The 21937-nt window shown below is 44.1% G+C and overlaps 1 protein-coding gene across 3 annotated transcripts in view; it reads left to right on the top strand.

Moving 5' to 3' along the window:
• The window catches only part of flvcr2a (FLVCR heme transporter 2a), a 213405-nt gene that overhangs the window by 84021 nt on the left and 107447 nt on the right, over positions 1-21937 (top strand). For all 3 annotated transcript variants that reach the window (XM_041214694.1, XM_041214692.1, XM_041214691.1), the window contains one exon: positions 11892-12002. In XM_041214694.1, coding sequence (XP_041070628.1) covers positions 11892-12002 — 111 coding nt within the window. The remainder of the gene's footprint in view (positions 1-11891; positions 12003-21937) is intronic.

Below are 21937 nucleotides of genomic sequence, written 5' to 3'. Positions count from 1 at the left end.
CCCACCATTTTTGCTGGGGATGGGGTTCCGGGGGGAGGGGGTGCAGGTTGTAGGTTGCACATCTGTGGTTCACAGAGGTAGCTGCACTTCAACATGTGCAGCTGCCTTCAAACAGATGTATTTTTCACTAGAGGGCTTTACACTTTTCAGAAGGTCTGAAGCTGTTGGAATAATTTGCAGAGGTAAAGGTCCTTTTGGATAGGTCCAGGGACACCTTTGGGAGAGGTCATGAATGTGTGTAAAAAGCACATGAACTTATTTGAACTTTAAAGATGTCAAGATATTTAAATCTCCTGACTATATAAAGCAGTCCGCAATTTAAAACAAAAAATAAGTGCTTGCTATTTCACTCTGTCTGTTGACATAAGCCTGAGAGTTATCATTATAAGATTTGTGCTGCATGACTGATTACACATCCTATCATTATCAGTGTGGTGCCTGTCAGTTCATAGTTTGACATCTCCAAGTGGTTATAAAGTCTTTGTGGGGCTCTGAATAAAAATGCTTGTTTTATAAGGGTTTAAGCACTTGCATGAAATGTTTGTTTTTATAAGGCTTTAATCACTTGAAGGAATGTAAATGTAGTGAATGGGGTTTTATGAATGTGTTTTTTAAATGAAGTCATAAATAGGCACTTAGAACCTTATTTTATTTCATCTCAGCCTGGGTCCTGAGGTCTGCCCATGGTAAATACAAGGGTGCAAGGACAAATGGTGGTGGGTGGGGGCCATGGATTGGAATGAATTGGCACTACGTTGGAATAGGGCTAAAAAGGGCCATGGGGGTTTGGTAGAAGGGCATAGGTTTGCATGGAGGGTATGAGGGGCCATGGGGATACTGCGTGGGAACATGAGGTGGCATGGGTTGGCATGGATGGGCATGGGGAGTGTGTGGGCATGTTAGGGGGGATAAGGGTTAGAGGGCTGTTAGCTGGGGCAGAGTGTCGGATCACTGAGGCGGGCCTTTCACACAGCCTACCTCCGTACCCGGCTGTCTCTGTGGCTGCCTCCACAGTGTTTCCAGGGTCAGCAGGCCTGACTCTCCTTAACACCCACATCCCTCACCCAGAATGGAAATAAGACCTTCCAGGGCACTTTGTCCCGAGAGGGGTTTGCGGAGTTGAGAGTTTCCCTGACTCTGCGCTCCCGACTTGGGAGTGCAAATTCAGGCCTGAATAACTTAAGGCCAGTGCCAGCACTGATTGATGAAGAAGGGGATAAGACTTCACATTGTGATGGCTGGAGCTCCCAATTGGATGTGTTAACTTTTGGTTTTCAAGTAACAGTCTTTGTGCAAAGAAAACAAGGGTTCCCAGAAGATTACATTCCCAAGTCTCACATTGTAAACAAGTGGGAGACGGCTTCACTGGTTATAGAGAATTAGCTATTCCATGGTCGGGTTAAAGTTACTCTGATTTTTAAAAATTGTAATGCAGCAGCGTATTTTTCAGTTGCGTTTCTCGGTGTGTTATTGTATCCATTCATCGGGTTGGTATTTTTTAACTTGCTATTCTCCAAAGTTTGTATGTTTATTGTTTTCCAGCTGATAGTTAGAGACAACATAGGAACAAAAACCAGGAAATGTACACATAACTCCCTATTTACCCTTTCAGATCCTGGAGCAACCCAAATACAATTGCCCCATGAGGTAGGGTTGTAGTCAAAAATTAAAGACCTAGAAGATAAGAAAAATCAGGGATGGGAAACAAACACAAACAGCTCATCTTTCTAACATCTCATTAACTTTTAATATAATAGTTAATATGCTGATATGGTTCATCCTTAAGCATTGACCTTCTAGACTGTAGAACTTAAAGTATTTGTTCCTCTCAGCTCTCATTCTCTTTGCTTTGGGACCAGCCTTATTGCTGCTTTCTTCAGCACATGGAGGTCATTTTGTGGAATATCATGACCACAGCCAAGGAGCTGTCTCACCAGGTGTACATCAAACCTTCACATATCTTCTGTGGGCTTGAACTCTGCAGTACTGGCTCTGCGTCCCTGCATTCAGTTAATTGTTTCATTATTTAGTTGCCCCAAGGGGAGGCGATGGCATAATGGTATTGTCTGGACTAGTAACTCAGAGACCTAGGGTAACGCTATGGGGACCAGGGTTTGAATCCTGCCACAGCAGATGGTCGAATTTGAATTCAATAAAAATCTGGAATTAAAAGTCTAATGATGACCATGAAGCATCTGGTTCACTAATGCCCTTTAGGGAAGGAAATCTGTCATCCTGACCTGGTCTGGCCTACATTTGACTCCAAACCCACAGCATGCGGTTGACTCTTAAATGCCCTCTGAACTAGGAATGGGTAATAAATGCTGGCCTGGCCAGTGATACCCACATCCAATTAATAAAATATATATAAAGAATGACTATTGGGTGAAGTACCAGAGGGTTCCTCAGTCTAATAGGTCAGCAACTTCAAAGGGAAGAGCAGAAATTTGGAGGGAAAACAATGTTGCTGAGTAACATCTTCAGCTAAATGTCCTGTAACTACAGTGACTGGTATAGATGCAGGTGAAGAAAGGCCATCTCTGCTGACGTATTATCCAGTTCCATTAAATGCAGTCAGAGAGGACACTGAGAGCAAACCCATGGATGACTGTGCCTTCCATTAAAGCAAATGGACACAGCTAATTAAAATCCTCCTCCTGACAAATGGGAATCTATGCATCCTTTAAAGCTCATTTGAAATGGGTGCCATATTCCACAAACTTTAATCTCCATATCCTGTAAAGATTCATTTCAGGAAAATCCGTATGTTTTAATTAATGTGACCATCGACTGCATTCATTGTGTACCTCCTCCTGCGAAAACTCCTCAGTGGAAATTACAGAGGGAAAGTTTATCAAGTACCATCATTTCTTCATTTTTTTTTTTGCTTTAATCTGGTCCAGTAACTCTTTAATTTAGTCCAGTAACTTCTCAATCTGGTCCAGTAACTCTTTAATCTGGTCCAGTAACTCCTTAATATGGTCCAGTAACTCTTTAATCTGGTCCAGTAACTCCTTAATATGGTCCAGTAACTCTTTAATCTAGTCCAGTAACTTCTCAATCTGGTCCAGTAACTCTTTAATCTAGTCCAGTAATTTCTTAATCTGGTCCAGTAACTCCTTAATCTGGTCCAGTAACTCCTTAATATGGTCCAGTAACTCTTTAATCTAGTCCAGTACTTTCTTAATCTGGTCCAGTAACTCCTTAATCTGGCCCAGTAACTCTTTCTGCTCTTGTTATTGCAAGATTTTGATTACTTCTGAAACGATAAATGATAAATTGTTTCCGCTAATTGTTGAGTTACTTAGCAACTGAGCACATGGTTAGGATAAACACAACAGCAATTAAATGGTGGGGAAATGTGAATCAGAGATGGGGCTATAATCCTGGGGAGGTGCTAGAGTTTCTGTACTGGAATCAGCTTTACCATGTACTGAAACAAGTTAAATTAAACATGCTTGGAGAAAAGAGCACCATAGGATTCGGGGTAGACAAGGAAGTTGAAGATAACAATAAATCAGTATCAGAGCAATGAAAGAATTATTAAGAGAGTAACTCAACATTATTAAATAAAGAACAGAGCTGTGTTTGAAAATTTTTGCCTAAATGAATGGACCTGCGATGCAGATTTTATAGCACATTTAGATTCCTTGATGACTTTGAAGTCAATTTGGCAGAGTGACTTGGCAAGTTCAACAGTTTAAAACTGAAAGTACATCTGGAATAGATCTTACATAAAAATGTCATACATTTTAAAGTAGGTTCCAGAGATACTTGTTTGTGACTAGCTGGTTGGGAAGAGAGATATGGAAGGAGCATGGGGACGAAGGAGAGACAGAACGAGTGCGAGGGAGGGCAGACAGGAAGACTGGGGTATGGATGTCGGAGAGGGATGGGAGAGATGGAGAAAGTGGAGGGAAGGACAGTCAGGGATACTGGGGGCCTGGGTGTCAGAGACAGTGGGTGGGGGGAAGAGATAGGGAGAGTGAGAGGGTGAGGAGGAGAAATGGGGAGAGGAGGGGAAGGAGATTTGATGAGGGGGTGGAGGATAGAGAGTAAGAGTGGAGAGGGTGGGGAAGAGGAATAAGGGGGAGTGGAAAACTGGAGAGTGGGAGGGCTTGTTAAGTGTAGTGGGGAAGTGGAGGGATATGGAATAGGGAAGGTTGAGAGTAGAAGTTGGGGGGAGGAGGTGGGTAGTTATTGGGAGGATGGAGGAGACATGAGTGAAGAGGAAGGGGAACATGGAGATAAGACTGGAAAAATTAGAGGGAGAGTGGGAATTGAGACAGGAGAGGGAAGAAGGAGGAGTAATTGGGAGGAAGGGGAGAGTGGAAGTGGAGGGGAGCAGAAAAGCTCAGGGATTGGAGTGAGACTGGGAGTGGGGAAGAGTGACTGGAATGGGGGTAGGGTGTAGGAGTGCACAGAAGAGTATGTAGGAAGGAAGGAAGGGAGTAGTGGGAGCTGAGGAGAGGTTCACTGGTGGAACCGTCCTTGGCACACAGCCAGGGTGGAGTCGTTCCAGAATTGTACAAAGTGAAAAATGACGTTTTATTTGCCAGCCGCAATGGCGGGTATTTAAGCCATATAGTCGGCTTCCTACCTCATTAATTATGCAACCACAGGAAACACGCCGTCTCGCTGGCAGGTAGCCTCTGAATCACCTGCCACACCATTACCTCACCGCTTCCTCACTCTGGGTACCATATCTAAACTGCAGCCGTGCACACAGTTCTCAATGCCTACAGCCCAGGGCTGCTCCAGTGAAGACATGGCCCTGAAAGCCAAGAAGAGTTCAGTGACCTGTCACTGGAATGCCTTTTGGAGGCCCGCTGTGATGTCATCCACCCCCGCTCTGATCACAGGAGGGGCAGCAATCTCACCACTCGGGCTTGGGAAGAGGTGGCAGTGGTGATCAGTGCCAATACTGCACGGAAGAGGTTGGCCATCCAGTGTAAAAGAGGATGAATGATCTCATCCATGCTGCCAGGGTAAGGCAACCATCTTATCACTCTAAACTCACAAGTTACTGGCATCTCACTCACTGCCAGCTCAGGGACATCACCACCCATTCTCACACACATACCCTCAAATTCTCCATCTGGCCTCATCTCCTCTGGAGACTGCCTCCTCATCCCTCACCCTCTTGAGGCCTCTTGCACAGATCAACATGTGCCCCCACACATACCCTTGGATACCCCGCTTCCCCACTATTCTATGATTTCTACCTGTGACAGAGCTGGGGGACCCACCGCCACAAGAAGTGGATTTTTCAACTATCATCACCACATAGGCTTTTCCTCATGCCTGATATGTAAATGCAGGGATTTGCTTTTAATTTAAGTGGGCATTTTCTACATGAAAATGTTTCCCAAGTGTCTTTTTTTCACAGATCACTGTGAAAGAGAAGGAAATTTTTTTGTCTTGAGAGCATCATTCACAAGAGGTGCATCATAACTCACAGAACAGTTAAGCATCAAAATAGTAACCTTTAAGCTTAATATTGCCAGCACCAGGGAAGTCTGTGCTTGCTGCATCAATCATGATTCTTAAAACATACAGCTTGCAAAATATGAGCAAAAAAATGCCCAAATACAGGAAACAAAATATGAAGTTAGCAATGTATTTAGAAAGCCACTCATAAATATATACTTAATGCTTACTGCAAAATGTAAAACTTCATTTCTGGCCTGCCTGTCTTTTTTTAGCCTTTTTTCATCATTTGTTTAAGGTCTATGCATTTATTTCTGACCTGTATTCTTTAACAGTAATTTTGCTATGTAGCATGCATAGCAAATTCATTTTAGCAAATCACTGGCACCAAGCACCGGATTTTTCTGCAATTAGTTTGAATTATTCTAACATTCTCGGAAGCATCAGATCACAGATTCACCCTCATACTCTACTGTTTTCAATTCTTATTCTCTACTATTTTCAACCCTTATAGTCTACTATCTTAAATGTTGCTGCTTTTACTGCCTTCCCTGTTCTGTCTTCCATTCTACACACACAAGAGGATCTTTTAAAAGTCAGATTCAGCACATTATGTTCAATGGGTGCGGCATATAAAATTGGGTGAACCAGGCTGATTACATATTCCAAACCAAATAAGATAACATAAGTATATTTATTACTTAAAAAAGGCAAAATACTGTAGATGCTGGAAATCTGAAACAAAAACAAAAAATGATGGAAAAACTCAGCAGATCTGACAGCATCTGTGGAGAGAAAGGCAGAGTTAACGTTTCGAGTCCATATGACTCTTGTTCACTCTGAAGAAGTCATACAGACTCAAAACGTTAACTCTATCTTTCTCTCCACAGATGCTGTCAGACCTGCTGAGTTTTTCCTTCATTTTTTGTGTTTGTGTTTATATATATTACTTGGTCTGTTTGCACACCCTCTAATAGTCCTCTAACTCAAACTCTCCTCACTCTGTATTGTTGAAATATCAGCCTCTCCCCCACAGTGATACTCCTCTATCTCAAGCTCTGCCCCCACTGTGATACTCCTCTGTCTCACACTCTCCCCCACAGCAATGGTGCGTTTCTATCTCAGACTCTCTCTCCCCCCAGTGGTGCGTCTCCCAACTCTCTGATCCTCCTCTCTCAAGAACTATAGAGAGATTATATGGGGAACTTTAATTACCCAAATATCGATTGGCATAATGTTAGTGTAAAGGGAAAGGCAGGGGAGCAATTTCTGAAATTTCTGAAGTGCTCCAGGTTGACTCTTAACCACCCTCTGAAATGACCTAGCATGTCATTCAGTTGTATCAAACACAATTAAACCTAAAAGGAATGAAACCGGACAGACAACCTGGCATTGACCTAGGCATCAGAAACAGCAATCCCAGCCATTCAAAACCTTGAAAGGCTATGGGCCCTGAAAACATCACGGCAACAATACTGAAGACTTGTGCTCCAGAACTTGCTGCGCTCCTAGCCAAGCTGCTCCAGTACAGCTACAACACTGGCATCTACCCGGCTATGTGGAAAATTGTCCAGGTGTGTCCTATACACAAAAATCAGGACAAATCCGACTCAGTCAATTACCACCCCATCAGTCTGCTCTCAATCATCAGTAAAGTAATGGAAGGGGTCATCAACAGTGCTATCAAGTGGCACTTACTCAGCAATAACCTGTTCAGTGACACTCAGTTTGGGTTCCGCCAGGGCCACTCAGCTTCTGACCTCATTACAGCCTTGATTCAAACATGGACGTAAGAACATAAGAAATAGGAACAGGAGTGTTTCGGTTTCCACATTCCAATCTAACCCCAAAGACCTTTGATTCCCTTGCCTGACAAGAATCTATCTGCCTCTGCCTCAGAAATATTCAATGATCCCGCCTCCACCACCTTCTGAGGCAGAGTTCCAAAGTCGCTCAACCCTCTGAGAGAAATAATTTCTCCTCATCTCTGTCCTTAAAGTGCGACCCTTAATTTTAAAACAGTGTCCCCTAGTTCTAGACTCACCCACAAGAGGAAACATCCTTTCCACATCCACCTTGTCAAGGCCATGCAGGATCTTATATACTTCAATCAAATCACCCCTCACTCTTCTAAACTCCAGTGGAAACAAGCCCAGTCTGCCCAACCTTTCCTCATAAGACAACCCACTCATTCCAGATATCAATCTAATAACCCTCCTCTAAACCGCCTCCAATCCATTTACATCCTTCCTTAAATAAGGAGACTAAAACTGCACACAGTGTTTGAGGTGCGGTCTCACCAATGCCCTTATAACTGAAGCTAACTTCTTGTGACTCATGTACTAGAACACCCAGATCCCTCTGCACCTCAGAATTCTGCAGCCGTTCTCCATTTAAGTAATACTCTGCTTTTTTGTTCTTCCTGCCAAAGTGAGCAACTTCACATTTTCCCACATTAAACTCCATTTGCCAGATCTTTGCCCACTCACTCAACCTATTTATATCCATCTGCAATCTCTTCACAACATATTTTCCGGCCTATCTTTGTGTCATCTGCAAATTTAGCCACCATGTCTTCACTCCCCTCATCTAAGTCTTTGATGTAAATTTCAAAAGAGCTGAACTCCTGAGGTGAGGTGAGAGTGACTGCCCTTGATATCAAGGCAGCATTTGACCGAGTGTGGCATCAAGGGGCCCCAGCAAAACTGGAGTCAATGGGAATCAGGGGGAAAACTCTTCGCTGGTTAGAGTCATGCCTAGCACAAAGGAAGATGGTTGTGGTTGTTGGAGGTCAATCATCTCAGCTCCAGGACATCACTGCAGGAGTTCCTCAGGGTAGTGTCCTTGGCCCAACCATCTTCAGATGCTTCATCAATGACGTTCCCTCCATCATAAGGTCAGAAATGGGGATGTTCACTGATGATTGTACAATGTTCAGCGCCATTTGCAACTCCTCAGATAATGAAGCAGTCCATGTCCAAATGCAGCAAGACCTGGACAATATCCAGGCTTGGGCTGACAAGTAGCAAGTAACATTCACGCCACACAAATTCCAGGCAATGACCATATCCAACAAGAGAGAATCTGACCATCACCCCTTGACATTCAATGGCATTACCATCACTGAATCCCCCACTATCAACATCCTGGGGGTTACTATTGACCAGAAACTGAACTGGACCAGCCATATAAATACTGTGGCTACAAGAGCAGGTCAGAGGTTAGGAATTCTGTGGAGAGTAACTCACCTCCTGACTCCCCAAAGCCTGTCCACCATGTACAAGGCACAAGTCAGGAGTGTGATGCAATACTCTGCACTTGCCTGAATGAGTGCAGCTCCCACAACACTCAAGAAGCTCACCAGCATCCACGACAAAGCTTGATTGGCACCCCATTCACAAACATTCACTCACTCCACCACCAATGCACAGTATCAGCAGTGTGTACCATCTAAAAGATGCACTGCAGAAACTCACCAAGGCTCCACAGACAGCACTTTTCAAACCCACGACCACTACCATCTAGAAAGACAAGGGTAGCAGATAGATGGGAACACCACCACCTGGAAGTTCCCCTCCAAGTCACTCACCATCCTGACTTGGAAATATATCGCCGTTCCTTCACTGTCGCTGGGTCAAAATCCTGGAACTCCCTCCCTAACAGCACTGTGGGTGTACCTACACCACATGGACTGCAGGCAGCGGTTCAAGAAGGCAGCTCACCACCACCTTCTCAAGGGCAATTAGGGATGGGCAATAAATGCTAGCCCAGCCAGCCAAGCCCATATCCTGTAAGCAAAGAAAAAAGAGTCTGTCTCCACCCTCTGATGATCTTCTACTTCAGTCTTCCTTTCTGTGATAGACAAATAAGCCTGATGCAACCTCTTTGACTAGACATTGTGTAATTTTAATGGTGTACATGAATCTTTTCACTGTAAACCAATTACACTGTCAGTTGAATTGAGATAATCCTGCTTTTGATACAATCCTTCCATATATATTTTTAGAAGTGTTTTAGTTGAAACCAGTATCTCCAGATGATATTGAACAATTACTAAAAAGGTTTACTCTGTCAGTTAAGTAGTTGGATTAAATTATTAGATATGTTAACTAACAGTATTTTGCCATCATCAGACTATTGTTCAACTCCCCAAGTCATGAATCAGTAATGGTGCAATTTCATCAGCACTCATTTATTAAACAAAATATTCAAGTTAATAATTTCTCCTGTTTCTCCTCCCTGAAGGTGCTGTCTCTGTTGTGCTGCAGTTCCACAGGCACCAGTCACTCACTGGTGCCTTCATCCATTCTTTTATCTGCTAGACTGAGTGTCAGCAGGATGTTTAAGGGTGGTAAGGGAAAAGTATTGAGACTGACAGAGACATCAGAGCCTGTCCTCTACTCATACCCACATCTGCTTATTTCAGTGGAGATCAGTGGATCACAGAGACCAATGGCTTTCCTGGCTGTTCCTCTTCCCTACCCCCATCCTGCAGATTCTGAGTCCTCCTGTAGTCCTATCTTCTCCCTCAATTGAGATCAGCTAATCTAATACAAAATAGGAGCTTTTTCCACCTGGACACGAGATCAGCTATCAGCACAAATCAGCCTGGACCATGCTGACACTCTGTGGTTTTCTCCTATATTGCTAAAGCATTTACCCACTGAGCTTAACTACTTTTAAAAGCAGTTCTTACTTTGATGCTACTGCTTTAAATTTATGTGCGCACCATTTAAGATGTGCTGCTTTGGCATGCTCATTTATTAAGTTAGTTTTAAATCGAATTTAAGTTGATGCTCGACATTACACTGGTGTGTAACAATTGGAGTTTTTACTTTATGAAGGTTTGAATCTACCACTAAATATGATGAATAAAATGAAAATTTGCTTCATTGTGTATTATACCTATTGCTCAAATCTTCTTGCATAACTAGGTGTCTATATATTTCTGAATGTGCCACTAACACTTAGCTTTTGAGTGTTTTATGCTTCCTCTGTTTAACAGGGACTGACAGCATCGTTGTCCCATGGCATCTGTGTGAAACCATTTATGACTTATACAGTTTGGATGCTGCAGAATTCAGCATGACCGATCACTTGCTCAATCTGGTGGGGGTTGGCTGAACACTCGCTGTAATGTCGGGGGTTAGGGGGGCTGGACAGGGATGACTGATATTCATTCCCTTGTGCGAGACGCTGCTGAGTACAGCAGGATATATACCACGTGGTCACTCTGCTGTGGGATGACTACTCAGTATGGGTGCTATGGAAGACTGACCACTTGCTGTGGTGGGGAATGACTGCTTGCTAACTCTGATGGGAACTGCTCAATGACATTTATTTCTGTTTCTTTCCCTTCTTAGGCCTCCTTTTCTTCCCCTTTCCAAGTCCACTCTTTGGCTGAGAGAGGTTGGGCACAGAAGCCACCTCCATCCAAAGCCTTTGCAGTGTTATTTGGGGTTAATTGCTGCTTCGTAGCAGTCCCACCCATGGGACTCAGTGTAACATAGATTATTCTTTCTTGTTAGAACAGTTCCATCCTCTTTGTAACTGGGGGCTAGAAGGACCACAAGAGCAGCCTGAGTTGATTCCTCGATTGTTCCCTCTTCTCTACTTGGTGCCTTTGCCTTTGGTGGTCCGGCTGAGATCAGGAATTCAACTTGTGGAGAATCACAGTGCACGACCCTGCAGCCTACTACTCCGCGGAGCAGCACGTTGGTACACAGCTAGGCAGCCGAACGTTTTCATGTAACAAAGCAATGCTGATGCTGCTAACATCTTATCAGGGATTTCCTTGAAAAAGTCGAGTGTGAGATCTCAGCCTCAGTTTGAATGCACTGCCCCAGATATTAAACACAAGCATCTCCTGCTCTGCACAACCATGAGCTATTGGCTGCATGAAGTCAGAGTAAACAGAAGCAGAGCTTTGCTGGCTGGACTGACAGGACCAGAATAATGTGCTTCTTTTAACCGTTTGCATAGTTTAGGATAGTTTGTGTGGCTCATGTCAACTGATGATGTCTGCTTTAATGTTCATTCACTTGACGATAATATTGCTGATGAAATAAAACTGAATGTGGCAGCTCTCTTTAAAAGGGCAAGGCTCCAAGGGTAATTACTATCACTGATGAGCATTGCAGAAATGAAACACAAGGGAACTCAACTGCAGTTTATCATTGGGATTAATTAAGTTAACTGGTCATTTGATGAAGCAGATCCAGACCACTTCATGCCCAGTGCATCTGCTCTCCATCTCTCCTGCTTAAAATGGGAGATCAACAGATAATGTTAAACCCACAAAATAATCCTAGCAAGAATGGGTGGGCAAGTAACCATCAGTGATGTATTTTACCTGTGGAAAATGACAGAAGTTAATTGATATTAACACACCATTGTTAAATATGGTTAGCCAATAAAACAGCAATAATCTTAAACTGTTTATCTTTTACCTTTTCTCTTAGACAGACCACATTGGCCGTTTACTTCTTGGCCTTTGCAGGGATGGTGGCCTTCACATTCACCCTTAACCTGGGTCACCTGTGGGTTGTCTTCGTGACTGCTGGGATACTAGGGTGAGTAGCAATATTGTTTTTACTCTGTTGGATTATAGATTAATAGAACAGAGAGAATTTGACATTTTTGAAGGTGGTAAGACAAGGTAAGAAGGCTGTTTTAAAAGAGCATATGAGAACCTTAGTTTTATAAACAGAGGAATAGATGCAAAAGCAAGAAAGTTTGCTAACTCTCTATAAATCACTGTTTAATCCCCAGCTGGAGTTTTAGAAAGGATGTCATGGCCTTGGAGAGAGTGCAGCGGAGATTTACCAAAATGGTACAGGGGATGAGGGAGTGCAGTTGTTTGAAGAGAACAGGGAAGCCAGGGCTGTTCTCTGTAGAGCAGAGAAGGTTAATGAGAGATAAAATCAAAATACTGCAGATGCTGGAAATCTGAAACAAAAACAGAAAATGCTGGAAAAACTCAGCAGGTCTGATAGCATCTGTGGAGAGAAAAAAAAACAGAGATAACGTTTCAAGTCCTTATGACTCTTTTTCAGATCTTTGTTTAAGGTTAATGAGAGCTTTGTTCAAAAGCAAATGAATGGTTATGATAGAGTAAATAAGTAAAAGCCTGGTTCCAAAGGACACAGATTGAAAGTGCTCAATAACAAGCTCCTCCCAGTCATTAATGCCAATGCTGCAGCGCTTCAAGGAGAGCTTCAGAGTGCCTTTGAAGTGCTTTATTTGTTCTCCCCTGGAACATGAACTATTTGAGAGTTGAGAAAACAGGGCCTGTCTGGGGAGAGTGTTTTTGAGGGGGTGGGGGGGGGGGGGGGCGACCTGAGAGGGAATTCAGAGAGAACCAAAGGTGATAATGGTAGGAAGGAAAGTAGTAAGTGAAATTGGAAGGCAGCGGAAACAAAGCCAGCATCAAATAGGGTCAAAATATGGAAAAATGTCAGAGGTAAAATTAAAGGCACTCTATCTGAATGTATGCAGCATTCACAACAGGTAGATGAATTGACGGCACAGATAGTGGTAAATGAGTATGATCTAATTGCAATTATGGAGCGTGGCTGCAGGATGACCAAGGCTGGGAGCTGAATATTCAAGGATATTGGACATTTTAGAAGGATAGAAGGATGGGCAGAAAGGAAGAGGAGGTGTGGTAGCTCTGTTAATAAAGGATGGGATCAGTAAATTGGTGAGATCGGAAGGTCAAGTTGTAGAATTAGATTGAGGTGAAGCTAAGAAACAACAAGGGACAGCAAACATTGGGGGGAGTTATTTATAAGCCACCAAACAGCTATGATAATGTAGGGTATGGAAATTAGAGGTGCATGTAATAAGGGTTTTGCAGTAATCATGGGGGTCTTCAATCTACATACAGACTGGATAAACCTAATTACATTTCCTCTTTAAAGGTCACAAAATATTCCATTACAGTTTTTCCTGTCAATCTTTAGTTATATTTTTCCCTGGCTAGACCCTTTCTCATCACATTGAAATTAGCCCTCTTCCAGTTTAGAAGTCCCACTTTAAATTGTTGCTAGCTCTTCCCCATTATTGGAAGACCGAGAAGAAGGAGCAGAGAAGATTGAGAGGCGACCTGATCGAGGTGTACAAGATTATGAGGGGCATGGACAGGGTGGATAGAGAGCAGCTGTTCCCCTTAGTTGAAGGGTCAGTCACAAGGGGACCTAAGTTCAAGGTGAGGGGCAGGAGGTTTAGGGGGGATGTGATGGTCTGGAATGTGCTGCCTGGGAAGGTGGTGGAGGCGGGTTGCCTCACATCCTTTAAAAAGTGCCTGGATGAGCACTTGGCACGTCATAACATTCAAGGCTACGAGCCAAGTGCTGGTAAATGGGATTAGGTAGGAAGGTCAGGTGTTTCTCACGTGTCGGTGCAGACTCGATGGGCCGAAGGGCCTCTTCTGCACTGTGTGATTCTGTGATTATTAACCAAAACCTTGTGATATGATGATCACTCTTACCCAAGTGTTCCCTACAGGCAGTGGTCCACTTGGTCTATCTCATTGTCAATACCAGATCCAGCAATGTCTTCTTTCTGGTTAGACCAAGAACAAACTGGTCAAGCAGGTTCTTCAGAAACCTTTCAGAAATTCCTGTCCCTCTTATCCTTTAACATTATCCCAATTGATATTTGTGTAATTAAAGTCCCCCAATAACACCACCCTATACAAAGCAAAATATTGTGAATACTGGAAAACTAAAGTAAAAATAAAATATTTTTTGATTTTTTTTATCACCAATCTACAGTTCTTGCTCATCTGTAATTTTGCTGCAGATTTGACCCTCTCTCTCTCTCTCTCTCCCACAACTGTATATGAAGGCCTATAGAATATCCCCACTAAGATGACCATGTCCTATGTCAACACTAACCAAGAGGATTCTTGCTCCCGCAAGGACATTTTTTCTTTCAAACACTGCTATGTCTTCCCTTTCCTCCTCCTCTATCTTTTCTGAGCACTTTTTGTATCTGTGAATATTAAGTGTCCAGTTCTCATCATTTTTAAGCAGTGTTTCTATTCTTGCTACAACATCATATTCCCACAAGGCTTTTTGCACTTGTGGCTCACCCACCTTATTCACTGCACTGTGTGTGTTTATATACACGCATTGTAAAGCCGTCTTTGTATTCCTCATGGTCCTTCTTACTCTGCCAGTATCTAACATAGTACTGCTTCCTTCTCTCATACTGTCCAACACTCTCACTCCTTTATGCACCTTATTAACTTCTCTTCTGCTATATACTGGTGCCCAACCCCCTGCTAATTTAGTTGAAATCTTCCTCAGCTACACTGGTATAGCTTGCTGCAAGCACATTGGTCTTGTTGATGTGCAGTCCATCCATTTTGAATAGGTGCCTCCTGCCCCAGAACGGATCCCAAAGTTCCAAGAATCTGAAGCCCTCCCTCTTGCATCATGCCTCATCCAGAAATTACCATCTTTGGGATCCCACTTTTGAACTTACATATTAGCTCCTGAATTTTCCCATAGAACCTCAGTACCTGCTCTCTATGCGTCGTCGCTACTGACGTATGCCACAACTTGCGGCTCACTCATTCTCCCCACAGAATATTCTGCACTTCCTCCGTAATGTCCTTTATCCGGGCACCAGAGATGCAACACACCACATGGGATTCACAATGACAGTTACAGAAATGCCTGTCTGTTCCCCTGCTTATGGAATCTCCTATAATGACTGTTTTTCTATTCTTTGCTGTTCCTTCCTGTACGATCTCTTACCCATTGGTGCCATGCTCTGGACTGCACTCCTTCAGGGTTTTGGCACGTGCAGCAGTCTCCAATGTTGAGTATCTGTCTGGGAGAGGCACACACCCTGAAGACTCTTGTACTTGCTGCCTCTTTCTACTCTTCCAGATGGCCACCCCTCCACTATCCTGAACCCTCTCTGCCTGCGGGGTGACCACCTCCTGGATCCAGGAGACTCTCATTCCGCCTGATACTTCACAGTGACTCCAGCTACTCCTCAAGCTCGGAAATTCAGGGCTGGAGCTGGAGCAGCTGGAGACATGTCCTCCACATGTGCCCTCCCCAGATATATGAAGCGTCCTGAACTTACCAGATGGGGCAGGATTTGCAAGCAGCAGATCTCAGCTGCTCATCCATGATCAAAGGAAATGTCTCCAATCCCTCCTTTATAATCAACATCAACATCCTGAAGGTTAACATTGACCAGAAACAGAATTGGATTAGCCACATAAGTATGGTGGCTACAAAAGCAGATCAGAGGCTGGGAATCCTGTGACAAATAACTCATCCTCTGACTTCCCAAAGCCTGTCCACCGTGTCAACCTTGTCAACTTTAAGTCTATTCAACACTTCCCCCTTACCAATGTTGAGCCCTTCTAGTGACAGAGTTTCCTGGTCTGTCACCATGACCTGGGCAGCATCGACCTCCTTGGTAAAGATGGATACAAAGTATTCATTTAATACCTCAGCCGTGACCCCTTCATCCACGTGTAAATTCTCTTTTTGGTCCATAATCAGCCCTACTCCTCCTTTTACCATCCTTTTACTATTTATATGTCTATAGAAGACTTTGGGATCCCCCTTTATGTTGGCTGCCAGTCTTTTCTTATAATCCCTCTTTGCTTCTCTAATTTGCTTTTTCACCTCCTCCCTGAACCTTCTGTATTCCTCTTGGTTCTCAATTGTATTTTCTACCTGACACCTGTCACAACACTTTTTCTTCTTTATCTTAACTTCTATCTCCTCTTTCATCATTGGAGCTGTAGATTTGTTTGCCCTTTCGATGGGATATACCTTGACTGCGCCCAAACCAATTCTTTTTTGAAGGTAGCCCACTGTTAAGGCACAGTTTTTCCTGCCAATCTTTTGTTCCAGTCCATTCTTGCCCCATCAAAGTCAGCTCTTGTCCAGTTAATTATTTTTACTCTGGATTGCCTATCGTCCTTTTCTATCATCATCCTAAAATGTACAATACAATGATCACTGTCTACTAAATGATCCCCCACTGACACTTGATCTACTTGGCCTGCCTCATTTCCAAGAACCAGGTCTAACAGTGTATCTTTTCTTGTTGGATTGGACACATACTGCTGTAGAAAGTTCTCCTGAACACAATCTAGGAACTTTTGCCCCTCTCCACCCTTTACACTACCACTGTCCCAGTCTACATTTGGGCAATTAAAGTCCCCCATCATAACTACTCTATAATGCCTGCATCTCTCTGCAATTTCCCTGTAGATTTGTTCTTCTACATCCTTCTCACTAGAACAAAGAACAAAGAAAAGTACAGCACAGGAACAGGCCCTTCGGCCCTCCAAGCCTGCGCTGATAATATTGCCCGTCAACTAAAACATTTTGCACTTCCGGGGTCCGTATCCCTTTATTCCCATCCTATTCATCTATTTGTCAAGCTGCCTCTTAAACACCACTATCGTACCTGCTTCCACCACCTCCTCTGGCAGTGAATTCCAGACACTCAATACCCTCTGTGTAAAAAAAACTTGCTCCGCACATCTCCTCTATAGTTTTCTCCTCTCACCTTAAATCTATGTCCCCTAGTAATTGACTCTTCCACCCTAGGAAAAAGCTTCTGACTATCTACTCTGTCCATGCCACTCATGATTTTCTAAACTTCTATCAAGTTGCCCTTCAATCTCCGTCGCTCTAGTGAGAACAATCCGAGTTTCTCCAACCTCTCCTCATAGCTGATAACCTCCAGACCAGGCAGCATCCTGATAAACCTCTCCAACGCCTCCATATCCTTCTGGTAATGTGGTGACCAGAATTGCACGCAATATTCCAAGTGTGGCCTAACCAAGGTTCTATACAGCTGCAGCATGACTTCCCAGCTTTTATACTCAATACCCTGCCAATGAAGGCAAGCATGCCATATGCCTTCCTGACTACCTTATCCACCTGCGTTGCCACTTTCAGTGACCTGTGGACCTGTACACCCAGATCCCTCTGCTCGTCGATGCACTTAAGGGTTCTGCCATTTACTGTATAATTCCTGCCTGTATTAGACCTTCCAAAACTATTTGGTGGTCTATAGACTACACCAAGCAATGTAATTGCATCCTTTTTGTTCCTTAGCTGTAGCCAAATAGATTCTGTCCTTGAAACCTCTGGGACACCCTCTTTCTCCAGCACTGCAATGCTCTCCTTAACCAATACCGCCACCCCTCCTCCTTTCATTCCTTTCCTATCTCTTCCTTGTACCCGGGAATATTTAACACCCAGTTCTGCCCTTCCTTGAGCCAGGTCTCTGTTATCGCCACAACATCATATTTCCACATAGCAATCTGCACCTGTAACTCCCCAATTTTATTTACTGTACTCTGTGCATTCACATACAAGCATAGTAACCTGATATAGATTTTGCTATTTTCTCCCATACCCTGACTTTACCTATTAACTTACTGTTCTCTATACTAGTGCTATCTGTCCCTCCCAGTATTTTGTGCACCCTGCTATTCCTCTCTAATATTTTCTCTTGGTTCCCACACCCCTGCCGCATTAGTTTAAAGTCCTCCCAACAGCACTAGCAAAACGCCCCTCATGGAACTCAGTCCCAGCTCTGTTCAGGTGCCATCTCCCCCAGAGCCAGTCCCAGTGTCCTGGGAATCTAAAACCCTCCCTCCTGCACTACCTTTCCAGCCACACATTCACCTGCCTTATCCTCCTATTTCTGTACTCACTGGCATGTGGCACTGGGAGTAATCCAGAGGTTACTACATTAGAGGTTCTGATTGCTAATTTCCTGCCTAGCTCCCTAAATACTGATTACGGGACCACATCCCCCTTCCTACCTAAGTCATTGGCACCAATGTGGACCACAACCTCTGACTGTTCAACACCCCCCCCTCCCAGAAGAATGTCTTGCAGCTGCTCTGTGACATCCTTGCCCCTGGCACCAGGGAGGCAACACACCATCCTGGAATCACGTCTACAGACACAGAAACACCTGCCTCTTCCCCTAACCAATGAATCCCCTGTCACTACAGCTCTTCCTTTCTACTTCCTCCTCTCCTGTACAGCCGAGCCACTCGTGGTGCCACAAACCTGGCTCTGACTGCGCTCCTCTGAGGACCCAGCACCCTCACCAGCTTCCAAAACGGAAAACTGATTTGTGAGCGGGACCCCAGGGCACTCCTGCACTACCTGCCTACTTCTCTTGGACTGCCTGGTGGTCATCCATTCCGTCCCTGTCTCTGGGCCCTTAAGCTGCGGTGTGACCACCTCTCTGAACGTGCTATCCATGTAGCTCTCAGCCTTGCGGATGTGCCACAGTGACTCCGGCCGCTGCTCGAGCTCTGAAACCCAGAGCTCAAGTTTCTGCAGCTGACGGCACTTCCTGCACATGTGGTCGTCTAGGACACCGGTAGCGTCCATGAGTTCGCACATGTTACAGGACACACATTCCACTCAACTGAGCTACTCTGCCATGTCTTAACTCTACTTCCTTAATGTCAACTTTATTCTACTTTGGATTATTTGTATTACTTTATTATATTGGCCCTAAATTTCCCTTATTCCTGGTGCTTTGCAGTTAAATCCAAGTATAGGAACTTCAAAAATATATTTTTCTAATTTACTCACCAGTTCCTACTTAACAAGGCTGTCGCTCTTCTTTGAGCAATAGTAGAAAAGGATCACCTCCTCTCTTCTCACCGAACTCCCTCAGTCACCAAACTCTAAATGAAGCACTCAACTGCAGCCAAACACAGCTATCCAGTGCAGACTCACACTGACTCACTCACCACCGACCCAGAGTAGCAGCAGTGTGTACCATCTACAAGATGCACTGCAGGAATTCACTAAGGCTCCTTCGACAACACCTTCCAAACCCATGACCACTACCATCTAGAAGGACAAGGGCTGCAGATAGGTGGGAACACTGCCACCTGGAAGTTCCCCTCTAAGTCACTCACCATCCTGACTTGGAAATATATTGCTGTTCCTTCACTGTTTCTGGGTCCAAATCCTGGAACTCCCTCCCCAACAGCACCTACACCACAGGGACTGCAGCAGTTCAAGAAGGCAGCTCACCACCACCTTCTCAAGGGCAACTAGGGAAGGACAATAAATGCTGGCTTTGCCAGCGATGCCCACATCCCATAACCGAATAAAAAAAATTTAGAGTACCTTGTATAAACTATTGATTTTAATTAATACCTCACTATGTGCTGTGCTCTAATATTGTTCTTAATTCGCTTACTGTTATACTTATCTTGATTGAAATTTTATTACTTAAGCTAAGTTGTAAATTTAATAATGCATTTGATAGTTTCTCGGAACCAGTTTAAACCGCTACCCTAATTTAGACATCAAGTAACCTCATGGTGACATAGTGGTGTCGCTACCAGACCAGTAACCTAGAGATTTAGGGTAATGTTCTGGGAATCTGGGTTCAAATCCCACCATGGCAGATGGTGAAATTTGAATTTAATAAAAATCTGCAATTAAAGTTCTAGCGATGGAACCACAGAAAAATTACGGTGCAGAAAGAGGCCATTCAGCCCATTATGTCTATGCTGGCCAGGAAAAGATGAAAAATAAACTAGCCGCTCATTTTAATCCCACTTTCCTGCACCTGGTCCGTAGCCTTGCAGGTTCCAGCGCTTCAGATGCAGATCCAGGTACTGTTTAAATGAGCGTTTCAGCCTCAACCACCACCTTAGGCAGTGAATTCCAAACACCCACCACCCTCTGGGTGAAAAAGCTTTTCCTCATGTCTCCTCTAATCCTTCTACCAATCACCTTAAATCTAAGCCCCCTGGTAATTGACCCCTCAGCTACGGGAAACAGTACATCTCAATTAGGTCACCCCTCAGCCTCCTCTGTTCTAAGGAAAGCAACTCCAGTCTATCCAATCTCTCCTCATAGCTGCAGTTTTCAAGCCCTGGCAACATTCTTGTAAATCTCCTCTGCACTCTCTCCAGAGCTATTAGGTCCTTCCTGTAATGTGGTGACCAGAACTGTACACAAAATTCCAGCTGTGGCCTATCCAGTGTTTTATACGTTCCAGCATTACATCCCTGCTTTTGTATTCAACACCTCGCCCAGTAAAGAAGAGCATTCCATATGCTTTCTTTACCACCTTCTCCACCTGTCCTGCCACCTTCAGGGACTGTGGACATGCACTCCAAGGTCTCTCACTTCCTCAGCCCCACTCAATATCCTCCCGTTTATTGAGTATTCCCTTGCTTTGTTTGCCCACCCCAAATGCATTACTTCACACTTTTCTGGATTGAATTCCATTTACCACTTTTCTGCCCACTCAAACAAACCATTGATATAATTCTGGAGACGACAGCTATCCTCTTCGCTGTCAACTACATGGCCAATGTTTGTGTCATTCCTAATCATACCTCCCACATTTATGCCCAAACCATTGATATATACAAACAGCAAGGGCCACAACACTGAGCCCTGTGAAACACCACTGGAAACTGCTTTCCATTCACAAAAAGATCCATCGACCATTACCCTTTGTTTCCTGTCACTGAGTCAATTCTGGATTAAACTCGCCACCTTCTCCTGTATCCCATGGGGTCTTACTTTTCTGACCAGTCTGCCAAGTAGGACATTGTCTAATGCCTTACTGAAACCCATGTAGACGACATCCACTACACTACCCTCATCAATCCTCCTTCTCACTTCCTCAAAAAAAATTGATTAAATTAGTAAGACACGATCTTCCCTAACAAAACCATGCTGACTATCCCTGATTAATCCGTGCCTTTCTAAGTGACAGTTTATCCTGTTTTTCAGAATTGATTCCAATAATTTGCCCACCGTTGAAGTCAGACTGACCGGTCTATAATTTTATGGCCTATCCCTCACACCCTTTTTAAATAATGATGCATGATGACCATGAAACCATTGTCAATTGTCATAAAAACTCATCTGGTTCAATAATGTCCCGTTAGGGAATGAAATCTGCTGTCCTTGCATTGATCTGGCCTACACGTGACTCCAGACCCACAGCAATGTGGTTGGCTCTTAAATGCCCTCTGAAATGGCCCAGCAAGCCACTCAGTTGTGTCAAACCACTACAAAGTCTCAAAAAGAAGGCATGAAAACAGGACGAACTACCCGGCACCGACCTAGGAAATGACAATGGCAAACTCAGCCCTGTCGACCATGCACAGTCCTCCTTACTAACATCTGGAGGCTTGTGCAAAAATTGGGAGAGATGTCTCACAGACTAGTCCCAGACACAACTATCACCATCCCTGGATATGTCCTGTCCCACCAGCAGGACAGACCCAGCAGAGGTGGCTGCACCGTAGTATACAGTCAGGAGGGAGTTAGCCTGGGAGTCCTCAACATCGACTCCGGACCCCATGATGTCTCATGGCATTAGGGCAAACACGTGCAAGGAAACCTGCTCTGAGTACCGCATACTGCCCCCCTCAGCTGAGGAGTCAGTGCTCCTCCTTGTTGAACATCATTTGGAGGAAACACTGGGGGCGGCAAGGGTGCAGAAT

The sequence above is a fragment of the Carcharodon carcharias genome, chromosome 20 (assembly GCF_017639515.1).
Source record: "Carcharodon carcharias isolate sCarCar2 chromosome 20, sCarCar2.pri, whole genome shotgun sequence".
Taxonomy (NCBI): Eukaryota; Metazoa; Chordata; class Chondrichthyes; order Lamniformes; family Lamnidae; genus Carcharodon; species Carcharodon carcharias.
This window is presented reverse-complemented; position numbering and strand designations above follow the sequence as displayed.